Source organism: Aythya marila, assembly GCF_965140915.1.
Source record: "Aythya marila genome assembly, contig: HAP1_HAP1_SCAFFOLD_197, whole genome shotgun sequence".
Taxonomy (NCBI): domain Eukaryota; kingdom Metazoa; phylum Chordata; class Aves; order Anseriformes; family Anatidae; genus Aythya; species Aythya marila.
The window spans coordinates 208777-231289 of record NW_028137441.1 but is presented as its reverse complement, the minus strand read 5'-3'; the positions used below and the strand labels follow the sequence as shown (position 1 = coordinate 231289).

The window sequence follows — 22513 nt, the reverse complement described above, 5'->3', positions numbered from 1 at the left end:
CACATGGTTCCAGTGCCAGGAGCACCATGTGTCATCTCACAGGCTCCAGTGGCAGAGACAACAGCCAGAGCCACAGGGACAAAGACTTCTGCTGTGTCAGGGCCTTCCAGCCCTGTCAGTGCCCTTGGACATCTCCCCACAGGTTGTCCTATCCTGTCCCATGCCTGAACCATTTTCCCTGCAGCCTGGAGACATCCAACCTGCTTCCCCACCACAGCATCTCCCTACCCATGCTAGGGACTCCTTGTGCTCATTGCCTCTGACTTGAAACACAAGCCATGAGCTGAAGCAGACTCCCTCTGAGTCACCACAGCACTGCCCTTGGAGTGGCATTTCTTCCTCCTCATCACCACTCTGGACCTCCAAAACAGCCACTTCTTGGTGGATTTCCTTTCTCATGCTCTTTACCCTTACCCAAAATGTGCCATCATCTCTGAAAGCAGATTTCTGTCTCTCAGGAGCTCCTACAAGGGTGCCCTGAGCCTGTGCTTCACCAGGTCTAGGAAGCGCAGGGCTCTCAGCCTCCACACACATGACCCCTAGCCCTGTCTTGGCACACCTCCTCTGAACCCTTTCCTTTCCTCCCTAGTCCTTCAGAAAAGGAGCCTCACACTGGGAAGGCCTCTTCCAGTTATGGCCACACCAGTGTGGAGTCATGGAAGATGAGAAGTCCCTTGCCTGGGTGGACACACTCCTCCTAGATCATCCCAATGTGGATGTGACCATATCCGTATATAGCACTGCCGGCTCATATGGCATCCCTGGTTGTGCCCAAGCTCTCTCCTCCTGGTTGCTCTTCCTGAAGTCCGGTCTAAGCCTGCTGTGATGTATGGAGCTGTGCTGCCCCTAATGCAGAGCAGAGCATCACAAGATGGGAAAGAGAGGCTCTCTTCTCCTTGGAAAACAGAATGAGATTTATCCACCAAATCCCAGCGTTTCACAAGGTCGTCTGCAAGGAACACTTACTGTCAATGGACAAGTCTCAGGTTAGGAACCATGTAAAGAAACTGGGAACTGTGAGCATGGTAGCCCCAAGCCCTGCCTGCCCTCCTCCTGCCACACTCCATCAGGTGGCTGCAGCAGAGGGGACCCACAGCCAGCCCCTGGCTGGGCTCTGCCAGCCACCTCTCCAGTGCCATCCCTGCTGCCTTGGGGTGCTCTGTGAGGTGCTGGGTGACCTCACAAGGCCTGCTGGCCAGCACATCTTCTGCAGGGCAACCAGCAATGCAGCAGGGACCTCACCACAGCCCTTCTATTCCCCTCTCCTCCCCTCATTCTCGGCCTTGTCTCTGCTGGCAGGAACAGCCTTGGGAGGGGCTTCCTGGCCTCCCATTGATACTGAGCTGAAAGGAGAAATAGTCTCTTCCTTGACAGAACAATGGCTTCAAATTTGAAAAGCTTCATTAGGAGATAGGTGAAACCTTTACTAGGTTTTGTTAGAAAGAAGGAAGTTCAGAAACATTCACCCCTGATGTTACTTTAGTCACTAATTAGTCAGCTTTATCTGTAAGAGCCTACAGACTTGTATCTCAGAATGAGGGCAAAGTGACCCAGGCCTAGAGCATGTGTCAGAAGATTAGGTGAGAAACTCATGCTATGCATATATCCTTGGATGTGTAACCACCTAAGCTTTGTATGCATGCCTGAGATGAAAGAATAAGAGAAGAAAGATTTCGATGGCTTGAGCATGGACAAGAACTGGATTCAACTAATGAACATAGTGAGGAAGACTACTGATGACCACCAGAGACCCCTGAAAGACAGGGGAAACAAATGTGCATGTGTCAGCAACACTTACTGATTTTAATGAGTTACAGGAAGTAGTATGAATATGTTTTGGGGAAATGTGATTAACATGTATGTTTTGCTTGTATATAATCCCTATAGCTCAAACAGTTCTGTAAGCACTGGAGTGATCCCCTGTGTGTCCAGGACCTCAATAAAAGAACGCCTGCTTTCTAAAACTCCAAACTGAGTCTTAGAGAGTTACTTTGACTGGCTTTTATAGTATCACCCTCGCCTCCTGCCAGCTGCTGCCCTCTGAGGATCCTGCTGTGAAATATGTTCATCTGATTCGTGTCAGTATGGAACAATGCTAGGGCCGCATGGTATGATGAATGTGACCTTCTGTCTTACATACCCTTGTATAACCACAAGTCTAAGAAAACCAGAGTGGTTAATGTATATAGTTCTTGTATCTTGCAAAGGAATGTTTTAGCAATTTGTGTCAATAGAGAGCTTGAAGGGAAATGTATTTGTAGGCTTTTCCTTGGAGTCTCTGATATCTGGGGGGTTCAGAATAACTGCTAACTGTTATGACTTTTGCATGGGACACTATGCAAGTCTCTGATATCTGGCCAGGAGATTAAGGAGCAGGGGAGAGCTGAAGAACAACTAAAAGACAAAGCTTGCAGGGGACACTGCACAAGTCTCTGACATACAGCCAAGTTGGACAAAGGAGAAGGACAAGAGGGACGAAGACTATGAGCCTTCAGCACGAGAGAACCACAGAGACCCTCAGAGGGACCACCAGATACGCATGCTCCAGTAGGAGGGTTTGGATTCCAGAAACTAATTATAATAACCCTGTGGGTTTTTTTTGAAGTAGTAATGAATTTGTATCAGCCTAGGAGCATAAAAATCATCCGCTTGATGTAACTGGTGTGCGTCTTGGTGGAGCAGAGACTCCCGGCGCACCCAGTGCTGCTTGCTTACCTGTATTCATTTAATAAATTGTAAACTTTGATTATAGTCCTATTTTGAAGACTGAGCCATTTATTACACTGGTACAAACGTGGCCCCGCACCAACAGCACTGTTTGTGCTGCCTTTGCTGCCTTGCCTTGTCCTCTCCCTCGACTCCTTGTCTTTTCCAGGCCACACATTCCACACCCAAATGCATCCCTTTGCTGTGGCCACCCTCTCCCCTGCCCAGCGGGATGGCAGAACCAGGGCAGGACATGGTAGAGTTAGGCTGTGTAGCACCCATGCAGAGCACTTGTGGCAAAGTGGGAGCTGAGATTGGGTGGTGCAGAGGAGGCCCCATGCAGGAAAGATGAGGTTAAACACCAGCTTTGCAGTGTGTGTGTGTGGGGGGGCTGGTGTCCATCGTGGTTTGGCATGGGAGGCTTCTGGCCATGAAGGGGCAAGGGATGGGTTGACACAACTTCTCTGGGCAACCTGTTCCATTGACCACCACCCCCAAAGGAAAGAATGTCTTCCTTATACCTAATTTTAAAGCACCCTCTTTTAGGCCCCCTTTAGGTACTGGAAGGCTGCTATAGAGAACCAGCTTTCTCAGCCAGTCTTCACTGAAAAGTTGCCCCAGACTCTCTATCTTGTTTTTGGCCTCTTCTAGACTTTTTCTAATAATTCTAATACTTCCATGTCCTTCTAGAGTTTGGGGTCCCAGAACTGAATGCAGTACTGAAAAGCAGAGCTGAGGGAGAGAATCAACTCTGTCAACCTTTGGGCCAAACTTGATTGATGCCACCCAGAATGCAGTTGGCTTTCTGGGCTGCAAACTCACATTGCCAGCACAGGTTGAGCTTCTCATCCACCAGTACCCCAGGTCCTTCTCCTCAGAGCTGCTCTCTACTCATTCTCCACCCTGCCCCAATCCAGCTGCAGGACCTTGCACTTGGCCTTTGTGAACCTCATGAGGTTCCCACAGGAAAATCTCTCAATCCGGTCCGGGTCCATCTGCATATCATCCTTTCCCTCCAGTGTATTGACTGCACCACCCAGATTGGTGTCATCAGCATACTCACTGAGACTGCACTCAATCACACTGTCCATGTCACTGACAACAGTGCTGGCCCCAGTACTGACTCCTGAGGAACACCACTCTTTACTGACCTCCACTTGGACATTGAGCTGTAGACTCCAGCTCCTTGAGGGTGACCATCCAGACAATTCCTCACCCACCAGGTGATCCATCCATCACACCCATGTCTCTTCAATTGAGAGACAAGGCTATTGTGTGGGACAGAGTCAAATGATTTGCACAAGTCAAAGTTCACGATGTGAGGTGCTCTTCCCCTCTCCACCAATGCTGTAAACCCATCGTAGAAGGCCACCAGGTTTGTCAGGTACAATCTGCCCTGTGTGAAGCCATGTTGGCTGTCACCAACAGCCACCAGTTTGCTGTCACCACCAGTCCAAAAGGCAGAGTAGAATGACATGTCAGAGAGAAGCATTTGCAATGAACCTGTGCAAGGAGGGTGACAAAAATCTCATGGGAACACTGGGGGTAATTACTGGAGTTCTACACAGAGAAATGTCAAGGCTCTGTGAGTTGCCCATATCTGATCTGGCCTCGTGCACTGCTCATCCACACTGGGCTGTTCAGAGACACCAGTCCCTGCCTTACACATACACAGTGCACTGCAGCACTTGAAGGGTCCCTCTGGCTCCTGCAGCCACTGCCAGAGGCTGGGAGGCACCTCAGCCCTGTGGTGGGTGCATTACCTTGCTCTGTCCTCCTCTGAGATGCCCCACAGCATGAGAAATGGGCACAGGGACCTTGAGGGTTCAAGGAAACACATTGCAGAGCTGCATTCAGGTCTTGCACTTTGGACTAGACGGTCTCTGAAGGTGCCTTCCCCCTGGACAGATGCCCCATGGTTGTTACTCTCAGGAAGAAAGGACCTGAAGACACTCTGCCCCACTGGCCTTCATGACACCCCTAGGGATAGCTGATGGCCTTTGTGCTCGCTCTTGTTCCTCTCTCCATGTGCATACAATGTGCCTGCAGGTAGCAGCAGCTGCAAAGGGTTTCTGTTCCTGTGTCTCTCCTGCACCTGGACAGGCCCTGCTCTTCTCCCAGCACATCCTATATCCCAGGGAGCCTTTGGGACTCTTGTTGAGCATGTTCTGATGTGACGGCAACTCTGAAAGATGATGTGAGCCTTCAGGCATGGCCCTTTTAGGAGGGAAATTCTGTTCTGGAGGCCAGCTGTGTCACTCATGTGCCAACTGCCTGTCCCTGCCTGCAGTCCCAGCACAGCCTCACAGCAGCACTGGCACCAAGCTACAGGAGCATCCAGGCCTTAAACCGCCAACAGGGCTCAGCAGGAGAGGGTGTCAGTGGCAGGAGAGCAGCTCTGCATGGACCCAGTGCTGGTGCTCCCAGGCTGGACTGCCACGACTCTTTTCCCCTCCACCGCTGCACACTGTCCCTGAAGCCACAGAAAATGTCTCAGAGGAAGGATATAAGACAAAAAGTCACTTTAATTGGTTTAAATACTCAAGCAAAATGAAGAATTATATTTCTTTGTGGAAAATATTTGATAAAATAAAATTGAGAAAAAGCAGAACACCAATAAAAACACAAGAACATAATACCCACTGGCTTCACCTATCATGATTTGCATTACGAGTGATTTAGAGAAGAAGGCAGGCAATATATTGCTGAAGAAAAACACCCAGTCATCACTTTCCACATGGCAACCTTGATCTCCTTGTTCCTCATGCTGTAGATGAAGGGGTTCACTACTGGAGGCACAACCAAGTACAGAAATGCCAGAACAACATCCAGGGAAGGGAAGGAAATTGATGGGGGCTTCAGGTGGGCAAAGATAACTGTGCTGAGAAAGAGGAAGACCACAGCCAGGTGAGGGAGGCATGTGGAAAAGGCTTTTTGCCGGCCCTGCTCAGAGGGCATCCTCAGCACAGCCCTGAAGATCTGCACATAGGACAGCACAATGAAAACAAAACAACCCCCAAATAGAAAAGCAGTAACTGTAGTAAGTTGAACTTCCCTTATGTACAAGTCTGTGCAAGAGAGCTTGAGGATCTGGGGGATTTCACAGAAGAACTGGCTGAGAGAATTGCCTTGGCAGAGGGGCAGGGAAAATACGTTGGCAATGTGCAGCACAGCTTGGAGAAAGCCACTGCCCCAGGCAGCTGCTGCCATCTGGGCACAAGCTCTGCTGCCCAGGAGGCTCCCGTAGTGCAGGGGCTTGCAGATGGCAATGTAGTGGTCGTAGGCCATGACAGTGAGAAGAGAAAGTTCTGCTAAATTCAAAATGTTATAAGAAAGAGCTGTGCAACACATCCTGAATAGGGTATGGCCTTGGTGTCCCAGAGCAAATTGGCCATGGCTTTGGGCAGAGTAGTGGAGATGCAGCCCAGGTCGTTGAGGGCAAGGTTGAGGAGGAAGAAATACATGGGGGTGTGCAGGCGGTGGTCGCAGGCTACGGCAGTGAGGATGAGTCCGTTGCCCAGGAGGGCAGCCAGGTAGATGCCCAGGAAGAGCCCAAAGTGTAGGAGCTGCAGCTCCCGCGTTTCTGTGAATGCCAGCAGGAGGAACTCAGTGATGGAGCTGTTGTTACACATTTATTGCCCCTGAGCAAGGTAGTTTGTCCAAAAGAAGAAGTGACATTGTAAAATTTAAGGACTTCTCTGACCAAAATACTTTGTATGTCTCATAGAACAGTCACACACAACACATTCTTTCCCATTCCTTTCACAGGAAGAGCTTTCTGCAGCTGCTTGGCTTACTTCTGCTTGGTGTTCTGAGGGTGCCAAAAGAAGCAGGGGGCTGTGCTGTGGGCTCTGCAGCAGTCAGTCCTAGTCTACAGCAACAGGTAAAAGGGAACCCTAAGTGATCTGGGAAGTCCACTGGGCAAGGTCATCTCCCTGTCTGCAGGAATGGAGAAGGTCAAATAACTCCTCAAGAAACAGCAAAGGTGGCATTGGTACAGTCTGTGTGCGGAGGTGTGTGAGGTGCCTCAGAGCAGCAGCAATGCTCGAGGAGCCTTAGTCCCTACTACAGATGCTCCTACTCCATTACCATCCTTCTGCCTCAGCACATGGGCAGGAAAATGAAGCAGATTCTAAAAAGTGCACTGCCTTCAGGTAGCTCTTGCCGGGCAGTTCTGCAGTGCAGTGCCCTAGGGAGGTGTGGGGCTGTGAGCAGCCTGCCCCAGGCAGCAGACTCTGGGCAGCAGCAGGACCCTGCCCTGCCCTGCGGTACCAGGGGGGCTCCTTCCACCCTCAGCTTCTCCCCGCAGCCCCTGGGCAGCTCCCCAGGCAGGCTGATTGTGGAGACTGGCAGGTAGCAGAGGCCCTGCCGCGGCACACAGCCTCTGGGGCACAGCAGGGACCCTGCTCTGCACCACAGCCCTGGCCACCCCTGCCTGCATCCCCGGCTTCACAGCCTGCAGCCGGCCTCAAGAGAAGGGAGCCCTCGGGCCCTGCATGCTGACCCTGCAGCATACAAGCCCTGCATGCCCTTCAGCTCCAACACCAAGCATCCTCCTGACAGCTCCCATCAGCTGAGGGCTGGGCCAGCTCCAGGAGAGCCTGGCAGGGTGTGCAGTGGCATTGCCCTGCACCCAGAGACTTACCATGGGGAGGTGGCTGGGAAGCTTTCTCCCTCTGCCAGCTCTCCCCTGCCTTCCTATTCCAGGCTGCCCTGAACCTCTCTCCCCCTTCTCTCCTCTCCCCATGCCAGCTGCACGCAGTGCCCCCAGCAATGCTGTGCCTGGCAGAGGAGCTTTATCTGGGTGGCTGAAGCAGCTTCTCAAGTAGTCCAAGTCTGATGCAAACTCCAAAGCCTCTCACAGTGCTAACGGTCCCACTGAGGGACATTACTGTCAAGGCCTCCCCATGGACTTGTTAGAGCAGAAAAAGGCAGGCAGTGAAGACGGGGAGACCAAGGCCCAGGAAAGGCCCTGATGCTGAGGAAACCTTGATGTGTCCCATGAAGTCCAACAGTCGGGCCCTGACCCCAACCTCTGGGAAGGGAGATGCTGTCCCTCCAGTGGGGTTTAGGGCTCTTCCTGGGTCAGTGCACGGTGGGTAAGTGCCAAGTACAAGGCTACAGGAGGACATCTCCCAGGCTCCTGGAGGGGGATGAGAAGGCATTGAGGCCCTACTGCTGTAAGGATGAGGTGTCTCCTCATAGGCATCACTGACGGAGACAAGGGCCAGAGCCCAGCAGACAAAGCTGTTGGCTCTGTCGGGGGTTTCATCTTGCAAAAGATACTTGACAATAACCACCACACGCTGTCCTATTGTCCTGGTTTCAGTTAGAACAGAATTAATTTTCTTCCTAGTAGCTGGTGGAATGCTCTGTTTTGGCTTAGGATGAGAAGAGTGTTGATAACACCCCGATGTTTTAATTGTTGCAGAGCAGTGCTTCTACCAAGCCAAGGATATCTCAGCCTTTTGCTCTGTCCTGCCAACAGGCAGGCTGGGGGTGCAGTAAGAGCTGGGAGGGGACAGACCCAGGACAGGTGACCCAAACTAGCCAAAGGGGTATTCCATACCATCTGACGTCATGCTAAACAATATATAGGGGTGGTTAGCCAGGGAAGGGGGCCGGACTGCTCGGGGTTAGGCTGGGCATCGGTCAGCGGGTGGTGAGCAATTGCATTGTGCATCACTTGTTTGTACATATTATTATTATTTTCCTATTATCACCATTGTATTATTATTATTATTATTGTTATTATTATTTTGTTATTATTATTTTCCTGTCTTATTAAACTGTCTTTATCTCAACTCACGGGCTTCGCTTTCCATTTCTCTCCCCCGTCCCAGAGAGGGAGGGGGGAGGGTGAGCAAACGGCTGTGTGGTATTTAGCTGCCAGCCGGGTTAAACCACGACACCTATGCTGTCACGTCTGCACCTGTTTCCCTGCAGGACTTAGATACCCACCTTGCTTCCCCACCTTGCTCTCACCTTGCTCTGAGCACCTTCCTGACTTGACTGATTTCTCTCAATCTGCCCTCATTAATCCATGAAACACAAAGCCAGGGGCTGATCCGGACATCCCTAGAGAGGGAGGGAGAAGGATGAGTGAACCTCTACAACAATTTAATAGAGGTAAGAGGCTTCAGCTAATATTGATGCTGCTTTAACACAGAATTAAAACATTGATGTAAGGCCGTTAGCCAATTTTAAAGAGTAACCAGTTTTAAAGAAAACCCACATTTGAAGAGTTTTAAAGAGTAATCCCTAAACCTAAATGCTACTCCAACACCCTGACAAGAATCCCTATTCTAATGCTTGAACTCAAAGTATTCCATGAAGCAAAACTCAGCCCATAGTCCTTTGCCCTTGCCTTTACTCTTGTCCTCACCCTAATCCCTGCCTTCAATACTAGCATTAACATGTTCCATTAAACCTAGACTTCTAGGCAGATGTAAAACAAAAAACTGTTCCACAAAGCTTGCCCATAACCTAACCACAGACCTGACACCCTAAGCAGAACAGCCCATGTGCTAAATTTCTAATCCAGAAAAGTGAACCCTTGTCTCTAAGGGACTAGAGAGGTCAGCTCTGCCTCAGGATCTCCAGCCCCAGCAGGTGGAATGTGACTGTGGCAGGGACTGTGAGGTCACTTCTGCCTCTGCAGTGGATAGGGCAGCAGCAGGAACGTGTCACAGAAAGGGACTGTGAGGTCACTTCTGTCTGAAGCTGACAGGTCAGCCTTGCCTTCTCCCTGGGATCTGTACTTTTGGGCTGACATCTGCCAGTGGCCCTGCTAGGCCAGCAGAAGGCACCTGGTTGGCATGCTGACTATGGGATCCCCTCTTCCTCCATACCCAGGAGGACCCAGACAGAAAGAAGGCCCCAAGATGGGTCATCTTGTCCCTTCTGCTTGAGTCCATGACTGGAGAGCAGGAGGCACAAAGCTTGGCTGTGTGTAGCCAAGAAGCTGCAAGAGCAGCAGCCAGCCCATGGCTCAGGAGATGCTGGTGAGGTGACTTCTGTCTTGTTGATTGCTGCACCCATGGGCTGAGGCCAACTGCGTGAAGTTCAACAAGGCCAAGTGCTGGGTCCTGCACTTGGGGCACAACAACCCCATGCAATGCTGTGGGAAGGGCAGCTGGACAGCTGCCCAGGGGAAAAGGACCTGGGGATATTGGTGGATAGTCGGCTGAATATGAGCCATCAGTGTGCTAAGTTGGCCAAGAAGGCCTGCCTTGTACCAAGGATACTGTGGTCAACAGACGTAGGGAAGTGATTGTCCTTCTGTATTTGGCCGTGGTGAGGCCACACCTCAAGGATTGCATTCAGCTCTGGGGCTCCATGTGTAAGAAGGACACGGATCTATTAGATCTGTGCCCCATCCCTTAATGCATTCAAGGCCAGTTTGGATGGGGCTTTCATCAACCTGATCTAGTGGAAGGTTTCCCTGCCCATGGGAGGTGAGTTGGAATTATGTGATCTGTAAGGTCTTTTCCTACATGAACTATTCTGTGATTCTGTAAATATGAAACACAGCACCATACCAGCTACTAGGAAGAAAAATTAACTCTATCTCAGACAAAACTAAGATAATGTCCAGCACTTATTCCATACAATCTATGTCATGCTCAGCTCTGTCACTTTCTGATTAATCACCACCACCTTTCCTGTCTTTTGATACACACACAAAAATGTCATGACCTTAGTCGATTGGTGTCAATAATAATAGTAATAATAATAATTCCTTTTGCGTTCTATTAAATTGCCTTTATCTCAACCCATGAACTTTTACTTTTTTTTTTTTTTTTTTTTTTTTTTTCCCTCTGAGTTCTCTCCTCCAACCCATTGGGTGAATAGTTTTGTAGTGCTGAGCTGCCTGCAGGGTCAAACCACAGCAAGTCTTCTTGGTGCCTAGCGTGGAGCACAAAGGTTGAGATGACAGATCTGACCAGAGCATTTTAAAAATAAATTATTATAAGCATTAGATCAGTTTAACAGTTGCTGATCACAATATTGATCTTTCTGATCTGGGGTCTGTTGTGCTTCTTTTCAGAACTGTGTTGTATAGCACATTAGTAACTTCCATGTCATGCTGTTTGTCAGTTCTGGGGGCTGGTTTAAGGTTACTGTTTTTCTGTATTGGATAACATTGACTTCTGATAGGATCAAATTATTGCCCCCTCAATACCTCAGGAACCATCTCTTCATCTCTTGGAAACTATTAAGAATTACAGTCTTTGTCTTTTCTCCTCAGGGAGTAAATCTATGCAGGGTGGTGGGGGATGCTTTTCCCCACTTCTTCACTCTCCCTTTCTCCTTCACCTCATGCTTCTCTTCCAGGCTAATTACAATAGCTCTTCAAAGCTTTGAATATCCTTGGGATGGTCAAACCAGCATGTTCCTATTTTTAGGTCTCCTGAATACCATTCAGTTTTTGTTTAAGTTTAAACAATTACTTAAACATGCCATCCAGAGATCTGTCCAGAGGCAGGAAAGTTAGGAGTGGCAGGGAGAGTTCGAGGATCTGGGCAGACGTCTAGTGTAGTGGGCATGTCCAGTGCTTTGGAATTTCACCTCTGAGCAAGTGCAGAATCCTAAAAAAACTTGTGAAATGCTTAGAAATTTGTGTCATCATCCCAGCAATTTCAAAGAGACACAAATCACTGCAATATGCTGGTGGTTAAGGTATGCTTATGAAGCTACAGTCCACGCCTCTCAAACCACTATGACTTTTCCTGCGGGCACACTCCAGCCCCTTTGACAGGCCCAGAGCCTGTCCAAAGCCACTCCAAACCCTGCTACAGGCCCTACAGGGCTTAATGGTTAAACACATCCCTATAATAGGCCCTATAACCACTCCCAAACCTGCAATAGGCCTTGCAGCCACTCCAACTCATCCAAAAGGCCCCGCAGCCAGAACAACTCCTGTGATGGTCCCTACAGCCACTCCAGCCCCTGCAATGGGCCACATCACTGGGCCAGAGAACCAACCTAAGCCAGTATCGGTTGCCTCTACCTGCAAGAGAAAACAGTGGGTGAGAAAAACTCAGTTTTTCTTTAGAAAGGAAGGAAACTCCTACCCAGACAAGAAAGGAGGAAAAAGAAGATGAGGCAGGTTTCTCCAAAGTTGGGCCATCTTGGAAGCAGGAGGTCAAAGCAGAAGAAATCATATAAGCATCAGAAACCAAATGGTCCCTGTCCCAGGGTAAGCTACGAGGTATGGGAAAAGATTTCAGCAATCATCTTGGTGAGCACATTGTCATCTGGCTGCTCCAGTGGGGGGAGAACAGGGCCAATAGCCTGGAATTGGAGAGCAGGGAAGCCAAGCAGCCAGAATCTCCCTCTAGGGAAGGGCTGATGGACAAAGCCATTGGAAAAGGGCACAAGGAACTTACTCCCATCATGCTTGAAGGAAAGGTCTCCCTTGAAAGATCTTGTACGTCAACCAGGAAAGTGGACCACCATGCAGAGGGGTATCCATTCCTGAGGAAACTAGACATGCTGAAGGCGATTTGTAGAAACCTAGATAACAGCTATCCAAAGATCCAGATGAAGTCAAGTGCACATGACCCATGTGGCAGGAGTTTGTACAGAACACACCATCATCATATGCCAACCCATTGGCAGTGATGACCAGGAAAGACCAAGAGGAACCCATGGTGGATGAATTGGCTAGCCAACTATGGCATTACAAAGAAAGTCTCTCTTCTTCCCTATGGGCCTGTGTCTCATCCAGAAAGAAACTTTCCCAAGAGGTCCAACAGCTCCAAGAGAATATGGTTTCCTCCCCACCTGCACGAACCAATAGCTCAGCTATCAGATGTAAGCATCCCTCTGCTCAAGAAAGGTAACATAGTGGGTACATACCAGTTTCTATCCTGTGCTTTTGACTGTGTGACCATGGAGAGGCCATGAGAAAATGCGATGCAAAAATTGACCTCCACCTTACAGGCACGGATACATGAAGCACAAGGAAAAACATTGTCAAAAAGTGGTTCTTCTGAGACACTTGCTGCTCCAATTTCTAGTGGTCAACCCTCCAAACAGAGTAAAGAATACTATGAGCAGGACTCGAGGGGCACAGCTTTCACCCTGGGGGAGGGAGAGGACAATCAGGTATATTGGACTTTGAGGATTATTGGCCTGGCACATCAAACCCAAGACTTAACTGTATTGGAGGCTGAAGTGAGTCTAATGGGGGAGTGGAAAATGCAACGCACTGGGACTGGCCTGGAGGCTCTGTGTAACCTTGGTGTAGACTACTTCAGGAGCAGGTACTTCAAAGGTCCACAAGGGTATTGGTGGGCTTATGGCATAGCTGTCTTGGAGACAGAGGACAGGAAACAGTTGTCTACCTTGCCCACTCTTTCACAGGACCCTTCTGCAGTGGAGGTGCTGATGGCCAATGAGCAGCAGGTGCCAATCGCTACCACAACAGTGCACCTGAGGCAATATTGCACTAACAGAGACTCCCTGAGTCCCATCTATGAGCTGGAGAGCCACGGAGTGATCAGCAATACTCTCTCACTCTTTAATAGTCCCATATGGACAGTGCAAAATTCTAATGGTGAGTGGAAGAGAACGGTGCACTTGAAGTCCCACCACCACTGAGTGATGCTGTGCCAGGCATGCTAGAACTTCATTCAGTACGAACTGGAGTCAAAGGCAGCAAAGTGCTATGCCACAATTAATATTGCTAATGCATTTTTCTCCATCCCTTTGGTGGCAGTATGAAGGCCACACTTAGCTTTCACATGGAGGGGTGTCCTGCCCACCTGGAATCAACTGCCCCAGGGCTACTTTTGCCATGGGCTGATCCAGACTGCCCTGGAACACAGGGAAGCTCCTGAACACTTCCAACATACTGATGCCCCATCACATGGGGCAACACAGCAGAAGTATTTGAGAAAGGGAAGCAAATGTTCCATATTCCTTCTGAAAACCTCTATTGCCCTATAACAAAGTAAGGTCAAGGGACCTGCACACGAGAGCCTAATGCAGGCTGTCCAGGTTCTGTGGGACCCCTGCTTGGGGAAAGGTTGGGCATCGGTCAGTGTGTGATGAGCAATTGCACTGTTCATCACTTGCTTTATACGTATAACAATAATAAAAATAAAGTTTATTATTATTTATTAGTAGTATTGTTACTGTTATTCCTATCTCTTCATTTTCTGTCCTTTTACATTATCTTTATTTCAACCCATTGTCTTTTTAGGGGTGGGTGTGAGCTAACAGCTGTGTGGTGCTGAGGTGCCTGACAGGTTAAAGCACAACATGTTTGACAACCACAGTCTAAAAGCACAAATCACCCTTGTAAAAGTCATCCTTCCTGTGTTCAGAGAAGGGCAGTCGGTGATGAATTCTGTCTGCCTCAAACACCACACCCCAGCAAAGACCCTGCTGCCTTCAGGTGCTGTCAGCCCTGAGGCCTTGGGGACACCTCGAGGGAGCCCAACGGCACAGAGCAAGCAAGCAAAGCGGGTGCTGTGCTGCTGAGCTGGGCCGGGCTCCTGGGCCCAAGGGGAGCTCCTAGCAAGCGGGCAGCGCATCAGAGAGACAGCTCTGCCCAGGAGCAGCTCCTCTGCACAGCGCAGAAGGGCTGGGGGCTCTGACAGCAGCTGGCACGGGGAGAGGAGAGAAGGAAAGAGGGCTTGTGAGGAGCTCAACAACAGAGGGCAGCGTGTAGTAGGACACATCTGCAGGCTCTTGACACTGTGAGTCTCTGGCAGCAGAGCAATGCAGGTGGGGTTGCCAGAGGGGTCTTCTACAGCTGGCACATTCGATGGCTGATAATATCTGTCGGGATGGGTCTCTCTGTTTCTGAAGTGTTTTAGAGAATGGCATTATGAGGAAGCATTTCAAGAGGAAGATTGACTCTTGGTTTATCTGAAGGGTAAGGCTTTTTCTTCAGTCTGTGTTTTGAGATTCCTGCCATGGAGGGGAGGCAGATTTCATAGTAATGGATTATTGGGGTTGTACAGCAGACTGAGGCTCCTGGAGCATTGCATTGAAAAATCAAAGTGCCAGTTATTAATTTTGTGAAGTCCCTTCCCACACCTCATCCCACAGACTGCACTAACATCATCATTGTGGTCCTCTCAGGTTTTATCCTAGCTGACCTTAGGAGCTGCAAACCCTCTGTGATACCCAGTGCCCTGTCTTTGAGAGGTGTCTGCAGGCCAAAGCAGAGCACACAGCATTTGCAATGAGCAGGAGCTGCCTCCTCTGCAGGCAGAGCTGCAGCACAGGAGGGTCTGCTGAGTGTCCGTCTGTCCCTCCCTGGCCTTGCCTCCCCTGGCAGCAGCACGCTGGTTTTCCTCCTGGCTTCTCCACCTGGCCGTGCTACTGCTGTTCTTGTTTCCAGGCATTAAAAGGAGCTTGGAGACAGGTCAAGGGAGGTGACCCTCCCCGTCTACTCTGCCTTGGTCAGGCCTCACCTGGAGTGCTGTGTCCAGTTCTGGTCTGCCCGGTGCAAGAAAGACAGGGATCTCCTGGAAAGAGTCCAACGGAAGGCCACAAAGATGATACGGGGCCTGGAGCATCTTCACTATGAGGAAAGGCTGAAACCTGGGTCTGTTCAGCCTTGAGAAGAGAAGACTGAGAGGGGATCTTATCAATGTTTACAAATATCTTAGTGTGGGAGACAGAGGGATTTGGCCAACCTTTTTTCAGTGGTTTGTGGGGACAGAACATGGAGCAAATAGCCAAAACATGGAGCACAGGAAGTTCCGCACCAACATGCGAAAGAACTTCTTCATGGTGAGGGTGATGGAGCTCTGCAACAGGCTGCCCAGGGAGGTTGTGGAGTCTCCTTCTCTGGAGATATTCAAGGCCTGTCTGGATGCCTACCTGGGCAGCCTGCTCTAAGGAACCTGCTTTGGCAGGGGGGTTGGACCAGATGATCTCTTGAGGTCCCTTCCAACCCCTGCAATTCTGTGATTCTGGCTGGGGATGGGGTTTCACATGCACATGAAGTGAACCCTTGGTGTGCTTGGGGAATGGCAAATACAGGGACAGGGTGAGGTGTCTGGAGATGTGCACTCTGAGTCTGGATTCAGCAGTGTCCTGCTTCTTTTCAGGTGAACATGTGAGCATAATTATCCTACAGCTCATACACATGCCAGCAGAAGAGACCAGCCTCTATAGACAGATCGGCTGTCCCCTCTGAAAGTACAACCTGAACTAAAGGGACAGTACCTTTGCCTCTGAAGATTCACAGGATTTCACTTGGAATGCAACAGAAGTGCCCAGGATTTATGCCTTATAGACAGTCCTCAGGTGTGGTGGGGCAGCTAGAACATAATATAGAAAATATAAATCCACCTATGTTCTTCATCTCTTGCTGTAGGTCAGGACTGACTCCTGCATTGTCCAGAGCAGAGTTGCCTGCTCCCATGGAGGCCCTAAGGCAGCATCACTAATATGGCATGAAAAAGACCCGCCAAAGGTCTACGAATATTTGCAGAGGGAGGCTTAAAAGAGAAATGGAAATTATTCCTCTCACATAACTCTGTGGTAAATAGTCTTCCTCTGTCTTGAGCAGGACTCCGTGGCAGAACCTGTAAATGTCCAACAGCAGCTCTGTGAGTGAGTTCCTCCTGCTGCCATTTGCAGCCATGCGGGAGCAGAAGCTCCTGCACTTCGCGCTTTTCCTGGGCATCTACCTGGCTGCCCTCCTGGGCAACGGACTCATCCTCACCGCTGTAGCCTGCGACCACCGCCTCCACACCCCCATGTACTTCTTCCTCCTCAACCTCGTCCGCCTCGACCTGGGCTGCATCTCTACCACTCTGCCCAAAGCCGTGGCCAATTCCCTCTGGGACACCAGGGCCATCTCCTATCAAGGCTGTGTTGCACAAGTCCCTTTCATAGTCTTCTTTTTTGATGCAGAGTATTCCCTTCTCACTGTCATGGCCTACGACCGCTACGTTGCCATCTGCAAGCCCCTGCATTATGGGAGCCTCCTGGGCAGCAGAGCTTGTGCCCAGATGGCAGCAGCTGCCTGGGGCAGTGGCTTTCTCAATGCTGTCCTGCACATGGCCAACACATTTTCCCTGCCCCTCTGCCACGGCAATGCTGTGGACCAGTTCTTCTGTGAAACCCCCCAGATCCTCAAGCTCTCCTGCTCAGATGCCTACCTCAGGGAAGTTGGGGCACTTGTCTTTAGTGTTTCTTTAGTTTTTGGTTGTTTTGTTTACATTGTGGTGTCCTATATGCTGATCTTTAGAGCGGTGATGAGGATGCCCTCTGAGCATGGCCAGCACAAAGCCTTTTCCACATGCCTCCCTCACCTGGCTGTGGTCTCCCTGTTTCTTAGCACTGGCATATTTGCCTACCTGAAGCCTCCCTCCATTTCTTCCCCATCCCTGGATCTGGTGGTGGCTGTTCTATACTCAGTGTTGCCTCCAGCAGTGAACCCCCTCATTTACAGCATGAGGAACAAGGAGATCAAGCATGCAGTAAGGAAACTATTTGAATACATCTTTCTTCAGCAGAAATAATGTGCATATAATACTAACAGGACACACAGGATTTCTGAAAAAAAGACTCCATGCAAATTCTAGAAAGTAATTTTCTTTATTATTATTTCCTCTAACTTGTGGCTTTGATTTAATGTTATTCTAAGTCTCTTAATTTTTATTTTATTATTATTATTATTATTATTATTATTATTATTATTATTATTATTATTATTATTATTATTATTATTATTATTATTATTATTATTATTAAGTCAATAATTTCAAATACCTTTACAATCAATATTCATGTTTAAATAAAGACAATAAAGAAACTGGGAGAAATTCATTGGTCTCAACTGCAATCTCTTCCCATCACCAGTGCCTCCAGCTGTGAACCCCCTCATCTACAGCATGAGGAACCTGGAACTAAGGGATGCAGTGAGGACGCCATTTCAATACATGTTCTTCAGCTTCTTCACCTATAACAATTATCCTATAATCAGAAACACCTATTTTTCTCAGATTTTTTTTTCTTAGTTTACATTTGTCTGTGTTATTATTTTCACTAACTATTGTTTCTGATATAAATAATATTATTCTTAGCCTTCTACTTGTTAAAGATTTACCTATAGAACCAGGCTTCCTGTGTAGATAAAGACAATAAAGAATCCAGCAGAAATTCATTGGTCTCAGCTGCCATGTCTTCCCATCTCCTCTGGAGCTGGGGGAGCAAACCCCGGCACGCAGGAGGGGCTCAGGGACAAGAGCCCAGCTGACACATGAACGAGCAGCCCTGGTGGCCCTCGGGGCTGCCCCTCACTGCCCGCTGGGTTCTGCCTCTCTGCTGCCTTCGGGTCGGGGCTGCTGCTTCCCTGGAGCCATGGCCAGCAGCAGGATGTGGCCTTTTCACTGCTGTTTTCTTTTGGCTTCCACATTGGTCTCTTGTGTTTCTTGTATTTGGGTTAGACTTTATATCTCATGTAATTTGATGCCAGTCCTGTTGTCTCTGCATTGGCATCCATGTCCCAGCAGGCAGCAGCAGGCACTGTGCAGTCCTCTGTCACAGCTGGCCTCCCTGCTAGCACCAAACAAAAACCAAACAGTAACAAAAGGGGCTGTTCAGGGCAAACCAAGAAGCCTGGATGCCTCTTCCAATGCTACTGTCTGGAATAGAGAGAAGGGGTTCCTCCTTGCTCTTCTGTTTTCTGGGCCTCTTCATGGAGTAAAGAACACAGGCTGAAAATCCCAGGGTGATCTGTGAGGGATCAAGGGCTGCACCAAGAGCTCTCTTTATGGTGGCACTTGCCAAAGTAGACAACTGGATTCATCTGCATGGGACTACACCCCCTGTAGCGGGGCTGATGGCCGATGCAGGCCTGGAGAGGAATCTGGAGCTGCCAGGAGAAGTCAGAAGATCTGCAGGAACAAGGTGTTCAGTGGGCAGTGATTAGAACCTCATAAAATGAGTGATCATCCAAAAAAGGTTTTGGTAAAGGAAAAGGCGAATTTGAGGAGACAATGGGCTAAAGCAGGGCTCTGCAATGCCAGAAGTGGTGGTGAAGAGTCATCAGGCAAAGGCCCATAAGACTGCAGAGTAACTGAGGATAAGCATTTTGAAGTGCTGTGGGCAAGGTCTGGTGCAGCACTTGCCTGCCCTTTGTGCCCTTAGAGACACCCGATTGTCCTGCCCAGCACTGTCCTATGCTGCTGAGCCATCAGGGCAGATGGAGAGGGGCTCAGCAGCAGAGATCCCCATGGAGTTGGGTCTGCTGCCCCCCCAAGCAGCATTCCCGGGGGTCCCAGGGCACCACAGTCCCTGGCTCTGCACAGCAGCACTGCCAGCTCTACCTCAGGATCTCCTGTCACAGCAGGAGGAATGTGACTGTGGCAGGGACTGTGAGGTCACTTCTGCCTCTGCAGTGGATAGGGCAGCAGCAGGAACGTGTCATGGAAAGGGACTGTGAGGTCACTTCTGTCTGAAGCTGACAGGTCAGCCTTGCCTTCTCCCTGGGATCTGTACTTTTGGGCTGACATCTGCCAGTGGCCCTGGAAGGCAAGCAGAAGGCACCTGGCTGGCATGCTGACTGGGGGATCCCCTCTTCCTCCATACCCAGGAGGACCCAGACAGAAAGAAGGCCCCAAGATGGGTTGTCCTGTCCCTTCTGCTTGAGTCCATGACTGGAGAGCAGGAGGCACAAAGCTTGGCTGTGTGTAGCCAAGAAACTGCAAGGCCAGCAGCAGGCCCATGGCTTGGAAGATGCTGCTGAGGTGACATGTGCCTGGTTGGCTGCCAGGCTGCAAGGAGCCTGATGGGTTGGGATGCCTTTTAGGAATGGTTCCATCCTGACGGAGCTTCCATTAGTAGTAGGAAAGAGCAGGAGAGAAAGACTTCCAGGGAGTGTACCTTGGAAGTTATGCATTGGCCATGAGGAAGAAGAAATGTCCCTCAAAGGGCTGAGCCATGGTGTCAGAGGTGACCCTCTGATCAGACCATGGCTTTGTGTTTCAGGGAACAGCTGGTGAGGGTTGACGATACATGGGTGAAATCAAGGGATGAGAGCAAGGTGGTGAACTGAGAAGGGGGTTCTGCAGACTCCAGGAAATAGGGCAAAGTGTGGGACAGCATAGGACAGCCTGCAGAGAAGGCAGAAGGTGTTGGCGCGTTTCTCCATTAAAATGAAGAAACTCCTAACATCTCTTCCATAGTTTTCTTCTAACCTTCACGCCTTGTGCAGCTAATTGCAGAACTTGCATGGTGTATTTAAAAAGGAAGATTTCCAAAAGCACCTAATACAATTTTTTTCTGTTTTTAAAGGCTGAATTTTGCTGCATTTCAGTTTTGAGCATCATTCTTCTATTGCTGTTCATCCAGGGTGACTTCTTTGGAGACCTCTATCAGGAGGAAAAGCAAAGTCTGGAGGTCTGACACCTCCACTGCCAGCAGTGGTCTTTGTCCCTGTAACTGTAGCCCAGCCCAGCACATGAAACCCTTTCTAAGAAAAGTCAGGTGTTCTTTGGGAACAAAATAAATAATAAAATATATTAAAATAAATAAAAATAAAATAAAATAAAATAAAATAAAATAAAATAAAATAAAATAAAATAAAATAAAATAAAATAAAATAAAATAAAATAAAATAAAATAAAATAATTGAAATAACCATTGGAATCTGAGAAATTCTGCTTGAATATTAGTAAACACCTGGACATCCATGGTCTCTCATGGGTCTTCTGTGGAAAACTCTGGAAGAAAAGTAAAGAAAATATTTCTTCAAGTGGCTGTAGTTGTACCCACGAGCTAGGCCTCTTTTGGGAAATTGTCCCCTTCCAGTCACAGAAACATAAACTGAGTAATGTGAAAAGACCTGCCCAGTCAATAGAGTAGGGCAAAGTCATGCTTCCTGTGCTATAGATGCAAAAGGCAAAAAGAATTGCATTTTGCCTTACACTGCTCAAGGATGTGTAACCCAGGTCATGCAACTTTGCCTCAGTGCTGACAAGTCCATCACTAAACCATGCTACTAAGTTCTACAACTACACCTTGGCTCTCCAGTCAATGAACCAGCTCATGGATGGCAATCAGGGAGTCCCGGTTAGCATGGTAAGGAGGAGCTGGAGGTTAGCATGACAGGAGGAGCTGGAAGCCATCGTGCGGCAGGCAGGCTACGACTTGGTTGCCATCACGGAGACGTGGTGGGACCAGTCTCATGACTGGAGTGCTGCAATGACTGGCTATAAGCTCTTCAGAAGGGACAGGCAGCACAGAAGGGGTGGTAGTGTGGCTCTCTATATTAGAGAGTCTTTCGATGTTGTAGAACTCGAGGCTGGGAACTACAAGGTCGAGTCCCTTTGGGTTAGGATCGGCAGGGACAACAAGGCTAGCATCCTGGTCGGGGTCTGTTATAGATCGCCAAACCAGGATGAGGAGACGGATGAGGAATTCTACAGGCAGCTGACAGAAGTTGCAAAATCTTCAGCTCTTGTTCTCATGGGGGACTTCAACTTCCCTGACATATCCTGAAAGCACAACACAGCCCAGAGAAAGCAATCTAGGAGGTTTCTGGAGAGCGTGGAAGATAGCTTCCTGACGCAGCTGGTTAGTGAACCTACCAGGGGTGGTGCCCCGCTAGACCTTCTCTTCACAAACAGAGAAGGACTGGTGGAGGATGTGATTGTCGGGAGCTGTCTTGGGCAGAGTGACCACGAAATGGTGGAGTTCTCTATTCTTGGCAAGGCCAGGAAGGGGACCAGTAAAACCACTGTATTGGACTTCCGGAGGGCTGACTTTGTGCTGCTGAGGACACTGGTTGGTGGAGTCCCTTGGGAGGCGGTTCTGAAGGGCAGAGGAGTCCAGGAAGGCTGGGCGCTCTTCAAGAGGGAAATCTTAATGGCGCAGGAACGGTCTGTCCCCACGTGCCCAAAGACGAGCTGGCGGGGAAGAAGACCAGCCTGGCTGAACAGAGAATTGTGGCTTGAGCTTAGGAGAAAAAAGAGGGTTTATAATCTTTGGAAAAGTGGGCAGGCCACTAGGGAGGACTATAAGGATGTTGCGAGGCTGTGCAGGGACAAAATTAGAAAGGCCAAAGCTCATCTGGAGCTCAATCTGGCTACTGCCGTTAAAGATAACAAAAAATGTTTTTATAAATACATCAACACAAAAAGGAGGACTAAGGAGAATCTCCATCCTTTACTGGATGCGGGGGAAAACTTAGTGACAAGAGATAAGGAAAAGGCGGAGGTGCTCAATGCCTTCTTCGCCTCAGTCTTTAGCGGCAATACCGGTTGTTCTCTGGATACCCAGTACCCTGATCTGGTGGAAGGGGATGGGGAGCAGGATGTGGCCCTCACTATCCATGAAGAACTGGTTGGTGACCTGCTACGGCACTTGGATGTGCACAAGTCGATGGAACCGGATGGGATCCAGCCAAGGGTACTGAAAGAACTGGCAGAGGAGCTGGCCAAGCCACTTACCATCATTTATCAATAGTCCTGGCTATCAGGGGAGGTCCCAATCGACTGGCGGCTAGCAAACGTGACGCCCATCTACAAGAAGGGCCGGAGGACAGACCCGGGAAACTACAGGCCTGTCAGTTTGACCTCAGTGCCAGGAAAGCTCATGGGGAAGATTCTCTTGAGAGTCATCACGCAGCACTTGCATGGCAAGCAGGCCCAGTCAGCATGGGTTTATGAAAGGCAGGTCCTGCTTGACGAACCTGATCTCCTTCTATGACAAAGTGATGCGCTGGGTGGACAAGGGCAAGGCTGTGGATGTGGTCTACCTTGACTTCAGCAAGGCTTTTGACACCATTTCCCACAGCACTCTCCTCAAGAAACTGGCTGCTCTTGGC

At 49.3% G+C, this 22513-nt stretch overlaps 2 protein-coding genes across 2 annotated transcripts; one reads left to right on the top strand and one right to left on the bottom strand.

The window, feature by feature from the left end:
* Window positions 1-5373: 5373 nt before the first annotated feature.
* On the bottom strand, window positions 5374-6338 carry LOC309890809 (olfactory receptor 14C36-like; the record flags this gene model as incomplete). The annotated part of the gene is made up of 3 exons (XM_082785212.1): window positions 5374-6017; window positions 6091-6103; window positions 6150-6338. 3 exons carry the CDS (start codon window positions 6336-6338, stop codon window positions 5374-5376), a joined length of 846 nt encoding a protein of 281 aa, XP_082641338.1.
* A 9981-nt stretch (window positions 6339-16319) lies between these two features.
* LOC309890808 (olfactory receptor 14A16-like) lies at window positions 16320-17204 on the top strand (the record flags this gene model as incomplete). The annotated part of the gene is made up of 1 exon (XM_082785211.1): window positions 16320-17204. The coding sequence occupies one exon, from the start codon at window positions 16320-16322 to the stop codon at window positions 17202-17204; it is 885 nt and encodes a 294-aa protein (XP_082641337.1).
* Between the last annotated feature and the right edge of the window lie 5309 nt (window positions 17205-22513).